The sequence below is a fragment of the Scophthalmus maximus genome, chromosome 3 (genome assembly GCF_022379125.1).
Source record: "Scophthalmus maximus strain ysfricsl-2021 chromosome 3, ASM2237912v1, whole genome shotgun sequence".
NCBI lineage: Eukaryota > Metazoa > Chordata > Actinopteri > Pleuronectiformes > Scophthalmidae > Scophthalmus > Scophthalmus maximus.
Window position 1 is genome coordinate 775,001 of NC_061517.1, and position 12,500 is coordinate 787,500.

Here is a 12,500-nt window from a genome sequence, read left to right on the forward strand (position 1 = left end):
GTGTGCTGCTGTGTGTGTGTGTGTGTGTGTGTGTGTGTGTGTGTGTTCTATTGCTGTGTGTGCGTCTCTGTGTGCAGAACTGTTAGCTCCACACGTCTGGTTGTGTCCTGGATCTCCATCTTCAGGTCAGACTCTCCTCATCACTGCTCCTCCTCATGGTCTCATCGTACAACTGGACCAGAGACTGAAAGCACAGTTTCATTGACAAGAAACCAAACAAATGCTCCCGTTTTCTGAGCAACTGAGGAATATACAACGCTGCTGAGACATAAAGATGTTTGTGACCTCCTCAATGTGTGTTTCTCTTCTTCCCAAAGCATTCCCATAAGTCACAGTCCCTCTGGGAGATGAGCGTGACCAGTGGTGAGCGGGAGGACGAGGAGGAGGAGGAGGAGGACGAGGAGGAGGAGAGGATGAAGGTGAAGTCGGGCCCGGCTGCTTCTCCGTGAGCGACAGGAGGCAGAAGTCGCCGGAGAGGAGGACGCACGGAGAGGAGCCATCTTTTTGCACAGTGTTGTTTCCTTCCTCTCTGTTCTCCGTCTGCTCACTCACCTGTTGCCTAGTTGTATGTTGCTGTTGATCATTTTATTTATAAAAGATATTTTCGTGGGTTTAGTTCGTCTGAGTCTGCGAGTGCTGGCTGTACAGGGTAAAGACATGGATCTCTCCGTGGAGATTATGGGAAGGACAAGATCTCTGAACACAAAACCAAATATTCAGCATCGTAGATGAGTGTTTTCTAACAAAATATCCAATGAGATATGGAATTTTTCTGTTGGAGCCTGTTCAATGTGATTATTATTCGTGTAAAATCCAAATAGATGGACTGTACAGCTGCAGATTGAACAATTATTCTCTGTCCTCCACCAAATCTCCATAAGATTCAGATTTCAAACTTTCTGCCGCAAGATGGAAATGTGTCAAAGATAAAATGAAATGGCCTTAAACTAAATTGACCTCACATGTTCTGCGGCCAAACATTAGACAGCAGCGTTAGATTAAGATTAAAAATAACATACTCTGAATAATTTTAAGCACACTGGTTACTTTAGATGGTGACTGTACAGTCTGTGGTGATATGGACGTACAGTATCCGTCAGTGACTGATTCAACCTCTTTGTCTGTCGTGTGAAGACCAGTCACTACCTTTTGTTTTAAGTTGCTTTTTTTCCTCCTCTGTAATGTATGTTTTTATTTATTGATTTGGTTCCTCCTGAAGTGGCATCTATGGCGTTCATCTGTTATACTGTACCTCCACTACACTCGACATCCTGTCATATTCCTATTCTGTGTGTGTGTGTGTTGCTTTGGAGTCAAATATAATGTTGTCAATCCTCTGTGAAACTGCGTGTGTTTAGGGGTCGGATCTCTGTCAGTGCAGAACATTTTGCAAATTCATATTATAATAAAACAGTGAATATTTATTTGCTTAAAAAAATTACTCCAGATACAACTACTGATTTTTGTAAATATTCGGTTGGAGTAAATATAGTGTATCATGTATAGGTCATTATGATTTCATATTGGATTTGACCAACACTTTGAAATAACTGCCAAGTTTATTGTTGTTTTTTTTCCTCACTCACTTCAATTTGAAAATATTATTTTGAGAGAGTTTTGTACAGAAAAAGAAAATATTTTAAAAGCTATTCAGACTGTTCTGTAAAAGGGAAAATCTCATGTTCATCCTGCGGATCATTTTAAAGTTGCCTTATCATCACGAGCTGATGGTGTGAGTTCAGTTAGTGAAGCCGGAGGCGGCAGGATTTACTGTGACATGAATGTTGTTGTGTTGTTGTTTCTATTGTAAATAAATGCCTGAACAACTTTAACTTTAGTCTGTTGTGCAGATCATCTTCTTCTTCATTATCATCATCATTATTACATAACTCGGTGCAAACTCATTCCTTCTTTCTCTCCGACTTGTTTTTATCAGTTGCACACAAACAAAACATTGTGAATCCCACACGGTGAAAAGTCCTACATCCTGTTCGATGCTCCACTTCCCACTGTCTTAATGAAAGCTCAGAGAGAAAAGCCCCATGAATAAATGATGGGATGTGGCTCCCCATAAGTATGTAAAACTAGAGCAATCTAAAAGTGGAGGCTTCCCTGGTTATGCAACTGTGCCACATGGAAGAAAGAAGCATATTCACTTTTCAAGAGTCAAGAGGAAATTAAAAACTGAATCATGATTATCAAAAATGCATCTGCTCACAAAACAGTTAATGGAGACTTCAACAGAAATAAGCCTTTTTTTACAGCAAGATAAGAAAAACATAGAACATAAAATATATTTGAAAAATGTCTTGTTCCTGCTCTGTTTTACAGTGTCTGAATTAATTCATTTTGTAAATAATAAAATCAGTCTAAGCAAAGTAAAGCTCAGTGTCAGTAGCTATAGATTAAATACTTCGAAAATAGAAAATACAATATATGTAATATGTAAAAAGGAAGGCTAATAAACTTTATTGTTTATGTATATGTTTCACATATTCATGTTCACGTTCCCTGAAATGTCCTCTGTATTATTTATCCCACTCTTGTATTTCATCACTGAGCTGTCATCAGGACAACTGAGGACACAAACTGATGGTCTGTTTACTGGAAACGTTAAAAGTTTACGATTCATCTCTCAGATTGTTGGTGCCCTCCAGTGGAGCCATGAATTAATATTACTGTTACAGCAACTTACAGCAGGGAAGATAAAAAATAGGCGATCACACATTTTTATTCGTTACATTTTACAGTTGTAAAAAAACAGAAAGTACAAGCAAAATTAATTGTAGCAATAATTACAATATTTTATATATCATTATTTTTGTAAAATGTATCAAGATATTATGTATTATTATACTTCATTAAAGTTGCTATGTTTTTTTATTATTATTATTATAATTATTATCCTTAGTTTTATAGTCATTATTATTATTATTATTATTATTATTATTATTATTATTATTTTTATTATGTTCCATTCGCCTAGGTTTTATTTATCTTTTCCTGCGGAACCTTTCTCCGCACTGAGAAACCGGAAACTCAGGACATCGGCGTCGCACCGGCCGGACGTTGGCTGCTGAGCTGAAGTCACATTGAAGAAGAAAAGGCCGGTCACAGTAACAACAGGTGACGTAACACAGCTGTTTAATGTAAGAGGATGAATTATATTCATGTTGCCATGTAGTTGGCAGCAGATTCATTCTTTTCTGCGTTTGTTCGGTGATAATATCGCGACGTTCACGTGCAACGCGCGGCTACATTGCTAGTTAGCATTAGCATTATGATGCTGTTAGCTAGCGGCTCACGATCATTCTCTTCCTTCCGGTCACTTTTGTTCATTTAATGGTTTTATAATGTCGTGATCGCAGAGCTGAAGTCATCGCTTCATCTCTCGTGTTTTGTTTGACCAACAGATTATAAATGAAAATATTTCAGTGTGCAGTTGAAATAAAACAGAACTTATGACTTTGAATCATCCTCACACATTTTTATGGTCATTACTTTTTATCCGTTAGTTTTTTTATGTTATCTTTATTTTATACATACGCTTTTACCTTGTAGCACAAATACAATGTATTCTTATTATTATCATAATAAATGCTACAATAACCACATGCTGTAGAAGCTGGAAATTAGATTTTAACCATTAGCCATTACATTGTCTTTCAGCTAATAGCTGTTCTGTTAATCTACTAATTTAGTTGATAGATTAGAAATAATCTGTGAGTGTTTTGATAAGCAAGTAATGGTGAAGTGGTTCTGAGGTGGTGATCAGGACCAGTGTGTGAGGAAGATGTCAGATGATGGGCGATGACAGAACACACTGAGAGACTGAGTGTGTCAGTCAAAGTGTGGACGGATCAACAGTCACTTCTCAGTTAAAAGGTTCCAAAAATCGTCTGGTTCCAGCTTCTCCAGTTTGGGGATTTGCAGTTTCTCCTGACATTAAATTAGGAAGAATAAAGAGTTACTGATCAGGAAAATAAATTCAAGAGACTCTTTAAGAATTTGTCACAGTACAAGTATGTGACAAAAGTTCTCCTGGGCCGTTGGTGCAACCTTTTTAATCAAAGTTTTATTATTTATTATTTAGCAGCCTTGAAATTACTTTACTTGTGTTCACAGGACACGTGACCAATCGACAGATTCCTGATGACGACATCTGGATGATCATCAACAATGTTTACTTCAAAGGTCGTCCCTCGTCTGAGTCTGTTACGTAGAGCGACATGTAAGTATGAACAAACCTACACACACACACACACCTGCTTACTTACTTCAACTTTAATTCCTGAGCCAATAATATCAGTCAAGGTGACCTCATTTCTTTGTTTCCATATCTTCCAGGTGCACTTCAGCCCAGTGGGGACATTCTGACCAGACGTGTGCCGCCAGTGTTTCCTGCTTCCTGCTTCTTGCTGCGACAGAACCTTAGTAACTACTCGACGGCAGCGGACAACACAGCTCCTCCTCGATGGACGCAGCTGGAGCCGGAACTCGACGAGGCCCTCGTGCCACGTAAACTGTCGATGAGTCCTCTGGAGAGCTGGCTCTCCCTGCGCTACTCCCTCCCCCCACTGCCAGAGGCCGTTCGGCTCCTGGAGGAGGAGAGCGTGGGGTGGCTGGAGGAGAAGGTGCTACCACCCGTCACCGTGCCTGTTGTACTGGAGGATGGGAAGGGCTCGGCGACGCCCCTCAGTTGTAAGAATGTTCTGAAGATCCGGCGGCGGAAGATGAACCGGCACAAATACAGGAAGCTGCAGAAGCGAATTAAGTTCTTGAAGAGGAGAGTGTTGGAGAGCCGAGGGAGGAAGAAGCAGGTGAGGGGGGTTTTATAATCACTAGATTTCTTTATGTTTTTATTTGTGTTGTTCTCAGTAAACTGATATCAAGACGATGTGTGATAGCTGGATAAGATGCAAGTTTCCTTCACTAACATGGCCGACCGACTGTGTGTCTTCATCCCGTCCAGAAACGGTTCGAGGAGGATCTGACAAGGATCTGGACGCGGGCCGGACTGAAGAGGGCTCCGGAGGGATGGAGCACTCCGAAGATCTTCATCAAACAGCACGGGAACAAAAGACAGTGACTGAACGCTCGCGGTGTCGATGGCCCGTGCGACACTTTATACAAAGTCTCTGCTTCTCTCTTGTGATTTGCAGCTCGGTCGATGCTCGTCTCTCTGGTGAGGTCATTATTCTGTATGAAGACGCTGTGAAACAATAATTTTTCAACAAAGTGTACGAGATCTAATAAAAGCTTTTTTCTGTCAAGTCCAAAGCCTTAGTGTGCTCTCACTTTTCTGATCTTAGCACGTAAAGGGGCAAGAAGAGATTTTGGAGAAAGATTGTTTCTCTCTTTATTGTTGTTGATGATGATGATGATGATGTCACTGCTCTGGTTGGGACTTGAACCCTGTACACAGTGTTGTGAAGTGTGCACCATTTTTTTTGTTTTCAATTTACATAAGCCAGAACTGAGCCGACACACACAGAACCAGCAGCGAGCGAACCGTGAGGAAATATTTGCTGAATTGTACAAAAAGTATATTGGATTAAAATCACTCACTGCCCCTTTAAAACGCCCATATTGACAAAATTGAGATTTCCTGGATTTTTTCATAATAAATAAGGTCTAGGGTCTGTAACTACAGACAAATACACACAGTTTGCATTCAGCAGATGGTTTTCTGGGATTAAATGTGACGTCATAGCGACGCAGTCTCTGTCTTAAGCCTCCAGCTTTCACCGTCATTCTGTTGCTTTAATTATTATTTTTCCTTTGCAAAATTCCTCGGTAACTGGTGTCGGCCGCGGCCCGCGACGTGGAGCTGCTGCTGGGGCAGAGACACCGGTTTTCCAGTCAGGTCCGCTGTGATTTCATGATTTCAGCATTCACACAGTCACACCGGCCGCTGTGACAGTGCATACTGCAGCGCGTCCAATCAGAAGAGTCTCATAACATTAATTAGACAGGCCAAAGTTGACCTGTTTCTTTGCAGAGCTCCTTAAAAAGAGATATAAAACCATATTGAGATGTTTTTTGCTGTTAAATAAAACAAATATATCTTCTTAAGGATCAAAACTTCAAATAACACAAAGTTGTACTGTACAATATGCGACCTTCAAGAAACACTTAAATGTTCCCCTGTCTCTCCTGTAGGAGGCAGTATTGTGCCAAGTCTGGATGTATTCACTAACATCTGGTCAGTTTTTACAGAGTAACAAAAACAACAGGAGCATGTGAATGTAAGTCAACAATCAGACTTAAAAAAAAAAAAGAAGAATGATTCGTACCTGTAAGGACTTGTAAAACTTTACTTTATGTTTTTTGCAACATGTTGCAAAAAGGAGTTAGGTGTGAGGAGTCAGGAGTGAGGAGTCTGGAGTGGAGGAGTGAAGGAGTGAGGGGAGTGAAGGAGGGAGGAGGGAAGGAGTGAAGGAGTCTGGAGTGGAGGAGTGAAGGAGTGAGGGGAGTGAAGGAGTGAGGAGTGAGAAGTGAAGGAGTGAAGGAGTGAGGAGTGAGAAGTGAAGGAGTGAGGAGCGAAGGAGTGAAGGAGTCAGGAGTGAAGGAGGGAGGAGGGAAGGAGTGAAGGAGTGAGGAGTGATGGAGTCAGGAGTGAAGGAGGGAGGAGGGAAGGAGTGAAGGAGTGAGGAGTGATGGAGTCAGGAGTCAGGAGTGAAGGAGGGAGGAGGGAAGGAGTGAGGAGTGATGGAGTCAGGAGTGAAGGAGTGAGGGGAGTGAAGGAGTGAAGGAGGGAGGAGGGAAGGAGTGAAGGAGTCTGGAGTGGAGGAGTGAAGGAGTGGAGGAGTGAAGGAGGGAGGAGGGAAGGAGTGAGGAGCGAAGGAGTGAGGAGGAGTGAAGGAGGGAGGAGGGAAGGAGTGAAGGAGGGAAGGAGTGATGGAGTCAGGAGTGAAGGAGTGAGGGGAGTGAAGGAGGGAGGAGGGTAGGAGTGAAGGAGTGAGGAGTGAAGGAGTGAGAAGTGGAGGAGTGAAGGAGTGAGGAGTGAAGGAGTGAGAAGTGGAAGAGTGAAGGAGTGAGAAGTGAAGGAGTGAAGGAGGGAGGAGGGTAGGAGTGAAGGAGTGAGGGGAGTGAAGGAGTGAGGAGTGAAGGAGTCTGGAGTCTGGAGGCAGCGGAGGTCTCGTGTTTCACCGGCCCTCGGGGGCGGAGCGTCGGAGGCTCCAGACCGACCAGAGGAGCCGCTGCTCGGAGGAACTCGAGTCTTGTCGTGTGTTGATGCTCCTCCGTCTCCTCCGTCTCCTCCGCCGCTCGACATGACGACTCTTCTCCGCAGTGAGTTCCTCCGTTGTTTGACGTTATTGAAATTGAAGAAAGAGGAGTTAAAACAATAATAATAAACTCCTGAATAACTTTCACTGGGACATAATTGTCTCCAGGTTGGATTCAGATCCTCCGGGAACAAAAGCTCTCACGTCTGTCGTGTCGCACTGAGAAAACCTTCATATAAACTTTAATGTTCACATCATTGTTTATTGTCGCCTTAAAATTAATAATTCAATCCTGTTCTTTATCTTTTTATTTTATTAATGTTTTGATTTATTTATCAACAGTCAACATAAAACGTATTGTTGTGACGTAAGAATAGATTTTTCAGAAAGCTGCTCATTCTATGTTGTTTGTGTATTTTATTATATGACCTATTTAGTTTTACTTTTAATTATGCATAATGTGTCTATTTGTATTACTTTCATATACTTGATGAATTATTGACATGAAACTGGCCTGTTGATTCTATGGTTCATACAGGCTGGTACAGTATAGTATAGTTTTATTTTTATGGCCAAGACCCCGATGTGTTTGTGGTGAACTGTGGTCTGTCGAGAGGAGTCAGCACAATCCAGCAGCTGCTTATTATACAGTAAGAGTATAATAACAGCATGTGTCAGTTAATGCGAGTCTCACCTCGAGTGGCCCGCTGTGAGGAGGAGGAGGAGGGTGATGATGAAGGCCTCTGTCTTCATTAACGGGCCCAGCGACTGTAACTGTTTAGAACTCAATGAGGTTATGATCATGTTTCTGTACTCGTTCAAGTTTTTAATTGTTTTGTAGAGAAATGTTCCTGATAATTTCTTGTTATTAAGTTGTTTGTACATCTATGATAGATTTCTCATTTGGGCATCATCAGATAAACATTTACACTTGTTTTAATCTTTTTTTCTCTTGTTTCTTTACTTTACAGTTTAAGCTCCGCCCCCTGAAAAAACAACTCTTTCGACAGTTTAAAACGACTTTATGGTTGGTGAGCGTGTGAAGGTCAGGGGTCAGGGTGAGAATTAGCACAATAACTTAAGAATTTAAGTAAAATCCATTTCGATACATAAAGTTGAAGGACTCACCAGGTCCACCGCTGACCTCTGACCTCTGACCTCCGAACGCAAGTCTTACATCGTGTTTTTGGTGGAGGACAGTCTCGTTCAAAAGGTACTAAAATAAATCATATTTAATATAAGTATATTATTATTAGATCAAGTAAAATCAAGTTTATTTTTAAAAGCACATTTAAACAACCTGTTGACCAAAGTCCAATCATTTATTTCATTTTATTTTTTCAACACATGAGCGAGAAGATCTGGTCCATAATCACATCACTGTTTGATTTGTTTTGACTTTTTTGGGGGGAATATTAGATAGATTTTCTTCATTGGGCCTAATTATTTTGGGCCAGTTATTTTAATGAAATGATCGAAGTGGAAATCAGTCTTTGGTGTATGATAGATGATAGATGATAGATGATAGATACAGAACATGGAACATGACGAGTCAAGGTCACCACTGGTTGAATCTTCAGGGTTTCATGTTTTTATTTAAAATCTTAATGTGAAAAGTGAAAAGTAACTGTATCTGTTGGATAAATGTAATGGAAGTAAGTGCAGTGAAAGTAATGGAAGCATATCACAGCTATGCTCCTTGAATATATGTACTTAGTTACTTTGTACCAGCAGCACAATGTGAAGTTCTTTATTTTTACACATTCATGAGGAGCAATAACTGTAAATACCTGCAGGCGTGAGTTAATCGTCTCCAGGCCTCTGAGTGTTTCTGTGTTTCGCTGAGTCTGCAACCGGCCCGACACCAAACAGTGAGTCACCTTCACTCACATGAATCACCGAGTCCACTCACGCTTTGAGTTCGAGTCCTCCACGTAAAGATGATTAGTTTTAGTTCAGGTTCAGTAAAGATGTTTAGTTTTAGTTCAGGTTCAGAAAAGATGATTTAGTTTTAGTTCAGGTTCAGTAAAGATGTTCAGTTTTAGTTCAGTAAAGATGTAAAGTCGTGTTTCTGACTGATTCTCCATGTGGCTCCTACATGAGGCTGCAGATGACAACAGTGATTTTGCAGGTCATTTGCTAAATGTCTGTTATTATGGCTGGTAATTCAGTAGCACATTGTTAAGTCTTTAGTGTGAGTGAGTCATCGGCCTGTGTGTGTGTGTGTGTGTGTGTGTGTGTCTGTGTGTGTGTGTGTGTGTGTGTGTGTGTGTGTGTGTGTGTGTGTGTGTGTGTGTGGCACTTTGTTTTACCTCCTGCATGAAAGTTTATACCCTCCACTAGAAAAAAAACACCAAAGTTTTCCAGCTTGAGGTCTCCGCTCTGATGTGTGTGTGTGTGTGTGTGTGTGTGTGTGTGTGTGTGTGTGTGTGTGTGTGTCAACTGCTGCATTCTTATGAAATCACTTCTGGTGCAAATCTCTGCACTATTATTTACAAGTGGTGAGATGTCTGTTGCCTGTGAATCGACCATGTGCAGAACATCTGGATCTATGATCTATGATCTGTAATCTGTGATTTGTGATTTTATCAAACAGACTCTGTGCCGCTCACATTCAGATGTTTGGCCAATTTGTCATTTGTAGCGTTTTATTGCTGTAGTTTGATCAAAGTGAAATTAATTTTACGACATCATATCCAGTAGATTTTGCTCTGATGATCAATCACCACAGGATTTGTAAGCAACATCTTAATGTCAAGTAACTATGAAATAAAAGCTGCAAAATAAATGTAGAGAAAAATCAACTGTGTAGAATTTAACAACCAGTTTAAAAAAACCTAACAGATTTACTTCCTCTGGCTCCTAGTTTGTTCTAGTGTTTTAGACTTTTTCATCTCACTGATGAACTTTAAGGATTTTTCGTGGCTGTACATCTCACTTTATGTTTTACTTTATAGAATCATATGAGCACGTGGATCTTTTTAACGCCTCTTGGAGCAGCACAGTAACAGTCGGGGCCTCGCTGCTCTGGAACGAGCGGCCTGAGGGAGTCGAGTTCACTGAGTCAGCAGCACTTTTTAAAACTCTTCCTCAAACAGGCTTTTAGCAGAGAGCTCGTCTGGATTTCACTACTTACATCTGACAGTTTCCGTCAGTTTTTAATGTTGCGTTGCTGGAATAGTTTTTGATTTCTTCTGTCATTACGTCTTGTGGGTTGATCATGTGTTGGTGCCCCGTGTGAGGCACGTTGTAACTACATGTTCCCAGGGCAGTGAAAACACACAGGTGTCACGTCAGCAGGTACAGTGGGAGTGAAGTGGATGAATAGCAGCTCTGTATCCTTCAGTAAACACACCACCAAATAGCACTGTGGGAAAAACTGCATTAGAAAATAGAAACCGCTCTGTAGGAAAATGTTCCTATCTCTAGAAAGAGAAAAGCAAACAGACAAACTATGTTTCCAGAGAATATTGTTGGCACCAGGTTTATTTTTTCTCTGTTGTTCCAAAATCTCTCTTTCTTTCTTTTCTTTCTCGTGTCCTTGTTTTTTTCTGATATCCTCTGTAAACGTAAACCGTCCTCTGACTGAACCCACGTCTCCTCCAGCTCTGGAATCCTCCACCGTCGTGTCGGTCCAGCTCAGATTTAAACTCTCAGCCTCTTTAAGCCATTTCTGCTGGTTCTGATTATGAATATTCCTCGAGATGTCATTGGTGGGGATAATAAACATCTGTATTACAGCAGCAGCTGTATGAATGAAGACACAACTCTCACGTTGGTGTTTTTGTCTGTTTCAGTTCTTGCTGTGCTCTTCCTGCCTGGAGGTGAGACTTTTAATTCACTACATGCACGGAATGATTCACGTTTCATGTTTCCTGTTTGGTTGTGATCACACGTGGTGACGTGTTTGTTCCAGCGTGGGCTCAGAGCGGCGGCAGCAGCAGTCTCGGCGTGGTGGTGGAGACCAAGAACTTCACCGTCCCTGCCGGGTCGGAGGTGGTGCTGCCCTGCCACAGCCCCCGCATGGTGTGGACCCAGGACCGGCTGAAGGACCGTCAGCGGGTGGTGCACTGGGACCTGGTCCGCAGCAGCCCGGAGTATTCTGTGGAGAGGATCCTGGACATGTCCCCCGGAGCTCGCCAGAGGGTCTACAACGGGTTCAACAAGGGGCGCGTTTCCGTCCCGGTCTCCGCTTTCAACGACGGCAACTTCTCCCTCGTCATCAACAGTGAGAACAGACGAGCCGTGAAACACTTTGCTCCTCCGTTTATGATTTCATCTCACAGATGTTGGGATGCGTCTCTCTTCCAGATGTGGTGACGACGGACAGAGGCGTCTACACTTGTAATCTGCACCATCACTACTGCCAGATTCACCAGTCCATTCAAATCCAGCTCAACGTCACAAAGTCAGGTGAGGTCGGACTTGTGTTGTTCCCTCTGTGGTTATGCATCAAATACCATAAATCGCCAAGATACATTTTGTGAATGTATCTTTGCGTTTCCAGTCCGCAAAGAGAAGCGCTACTGGGACGGGGAGAAGACTGTGTTCGTGGTGTTGCTGGGCAGCTCGGTGGTGTTGCCCTGTGTGAACCGGCGCCCCCTGTGGAGGGAGGGTCTCCAGGAGGACCAGCAGCAGGTGGCTCACTGGGACTTCCAGGCCCCCGGGGTGCGTCCCGACCGGGCCGACCGCCTGGTCGACCTCTACGCCTCCGGAGAGCGTCGGGATTACGGACCTCTCTTCGCGCAGAAGAAGATGAGCGTGACCGAAGACGCCTTCACGCTGGGCGACTTCTCTCTGTCCATCTCTGCCCTGAAGCCCGTGGACCGGGGCCTGTACTCCTGCCACCTGCACCACCACTACTGTGGCCTGAGCGAGAGACGCATCTTCAGGCTCACCGTGGGACCTCGGCCCCCGCCCTCCGCCGCCGCCACCACCACCACCGCCACCGCCACCGCCACCACGGCTCCCAGGGTTTTCCAGAAGAACGAGCCAGAACCAAGTAAGTCAACACCAGAACTTTAACTTTTCCAGACTGATGTAAATGTTTTTCCCTCCATATGGCTTCTTTGTTGGCTTGTGCCCGGAGTGAGAACACTGCTCCTGGGAGCTTTTTTATTTGGTGTATTTATAGGCATAGCTGGTCGGTTGAATCAGCTGCTCTTCTTGCCAGTTTCTTCTCTGTCCCGTCTGTTTTTGTGTTTGAGCTGAAGAGGGAGGAGAAGGAATGTGGGAGATGGTTCGGACAGACAAAGAGAAAGAAAGAAACTG

General features: G+C 42.9%; 3 protein-coding genes across 18 annotated transcripts in view; all 3 read left to right on the forward strand.

The window, feature by feature from the left end:
• The window catches only part of LOC118317210 (rap1 GTPase-activating protein 1-like), a 45,589-nt gene extending 43,752 nt beyond the window's left edge, over positions 1-1,837 (forward strand). For 12 of the 15 annotated variants that reach the window (XM_047330877.1, XM_035645698.2, XM_047330878.1 and 9 more), the window contains one exon: positions 318-1,837. In XM_047330877.1, coding sequence (XP_047186833.1) covers positions 318-449 — 132 coding nt within the window. In that variant the 3' untranslated portion in view covers positions 450-1,837. Of the gene's footprint in view, positions 1-77 lie in introns of all 15 variants that reach the window. The other 3 variants (XR_007030447.1, XM_047330875.1, XM_047330874.1) reach the window with 3 other exon arrangements.
• A 1,182-nt stretch (positions 1,838-3,019) lies between these two features.
• On the forward strand, positions 3,020-5,273 carry aurkaip1 (aurora kinase A interacting protein 1). 2 transcript variants are annotated; one of them, XM_035646099.2, is made up of 4 exons: positions 3,020-3,126; positions 4,126-4,231; positions 4,348-4,820; positions 4,973-5,273. In XM_035646099.2, exons 2-4 carry the CDS (start codon positions 4,180-4,182, stop codon positions 5,087-5,089), a joined length of 642 nt encoding a protein of 213 aa, XP_035501992.1. In that variant the 5' UTR covers positions 3,020-3,126; positions 4,126-4,179; the 3' UTR covers positions 5,090-5,273. The 2 variants fall into 2 exon arrangements, with proteins under 2 accessions (XP_035501992.1, XP_035501993.1); XM_035646100.2 differs by having other exon boundaries at positions 3,036-3,149.
• A 1,868-nt stretch (positions 5,274-7,141) lies between these two features.
• mxra8b (matrix-remodelling associated 8b) overlaps positions 7,142-12,500 on the forward strand; it is a 10,110-nt gene continuing 4,751 nt past the window's right edge. Inside the window, exons 1-5 of the mRNA XM_035645832.2 lie at positions 7,142-7,293; positions 11,027-11,053; positions 11,146-11,457; positions 11,541-11,642; positions 11,737-12,231. Coding sequence (XP_035501725.2) covers positions 7,275-7,293; positions 11,027-11,053; positions 11,146-11,457; positions 11,541-11,642; positions 11,737-12,231 — 955 coding nt within the window. The 5' untranslated portion in view covers positions 7,142-7,274. The remainder of the gene's footprint in view (positions 7,294-11,026; positions 11,054-11,145; positions 11,458-11,540; positions 11,643-11,736; positions 12,232-12,500) is intronic.

What these genes read in the sequence shown, in the direction of transcription:
- aurkaip1 (XM_035646099.2), top strand. Translation starts at nt 4,180, where the DNA reads ATGTTTACTTCAAAGGTCGTCCCTCGTCTGAGTCTGTTACGTAGAGCG. An exon ending in TCTGTTACGTAGAGCGACAT is followed by an intron (nt 4,232 to 4,347) that starts GTAAGTATGAAC and finishes CATATCTTCCAG; the next exon opens with GTGCACTTCAGCCCAGTGGG. An exon ending in GCCGAGGGAGGAAGAAGCAG is followed by an intron (nt 4,821 to 4,972) that starts GTGAGGGGGGTT and finishes CATCCCGTCCAG; the next exon opens with AAACGGTTCGAGGAGGATCT.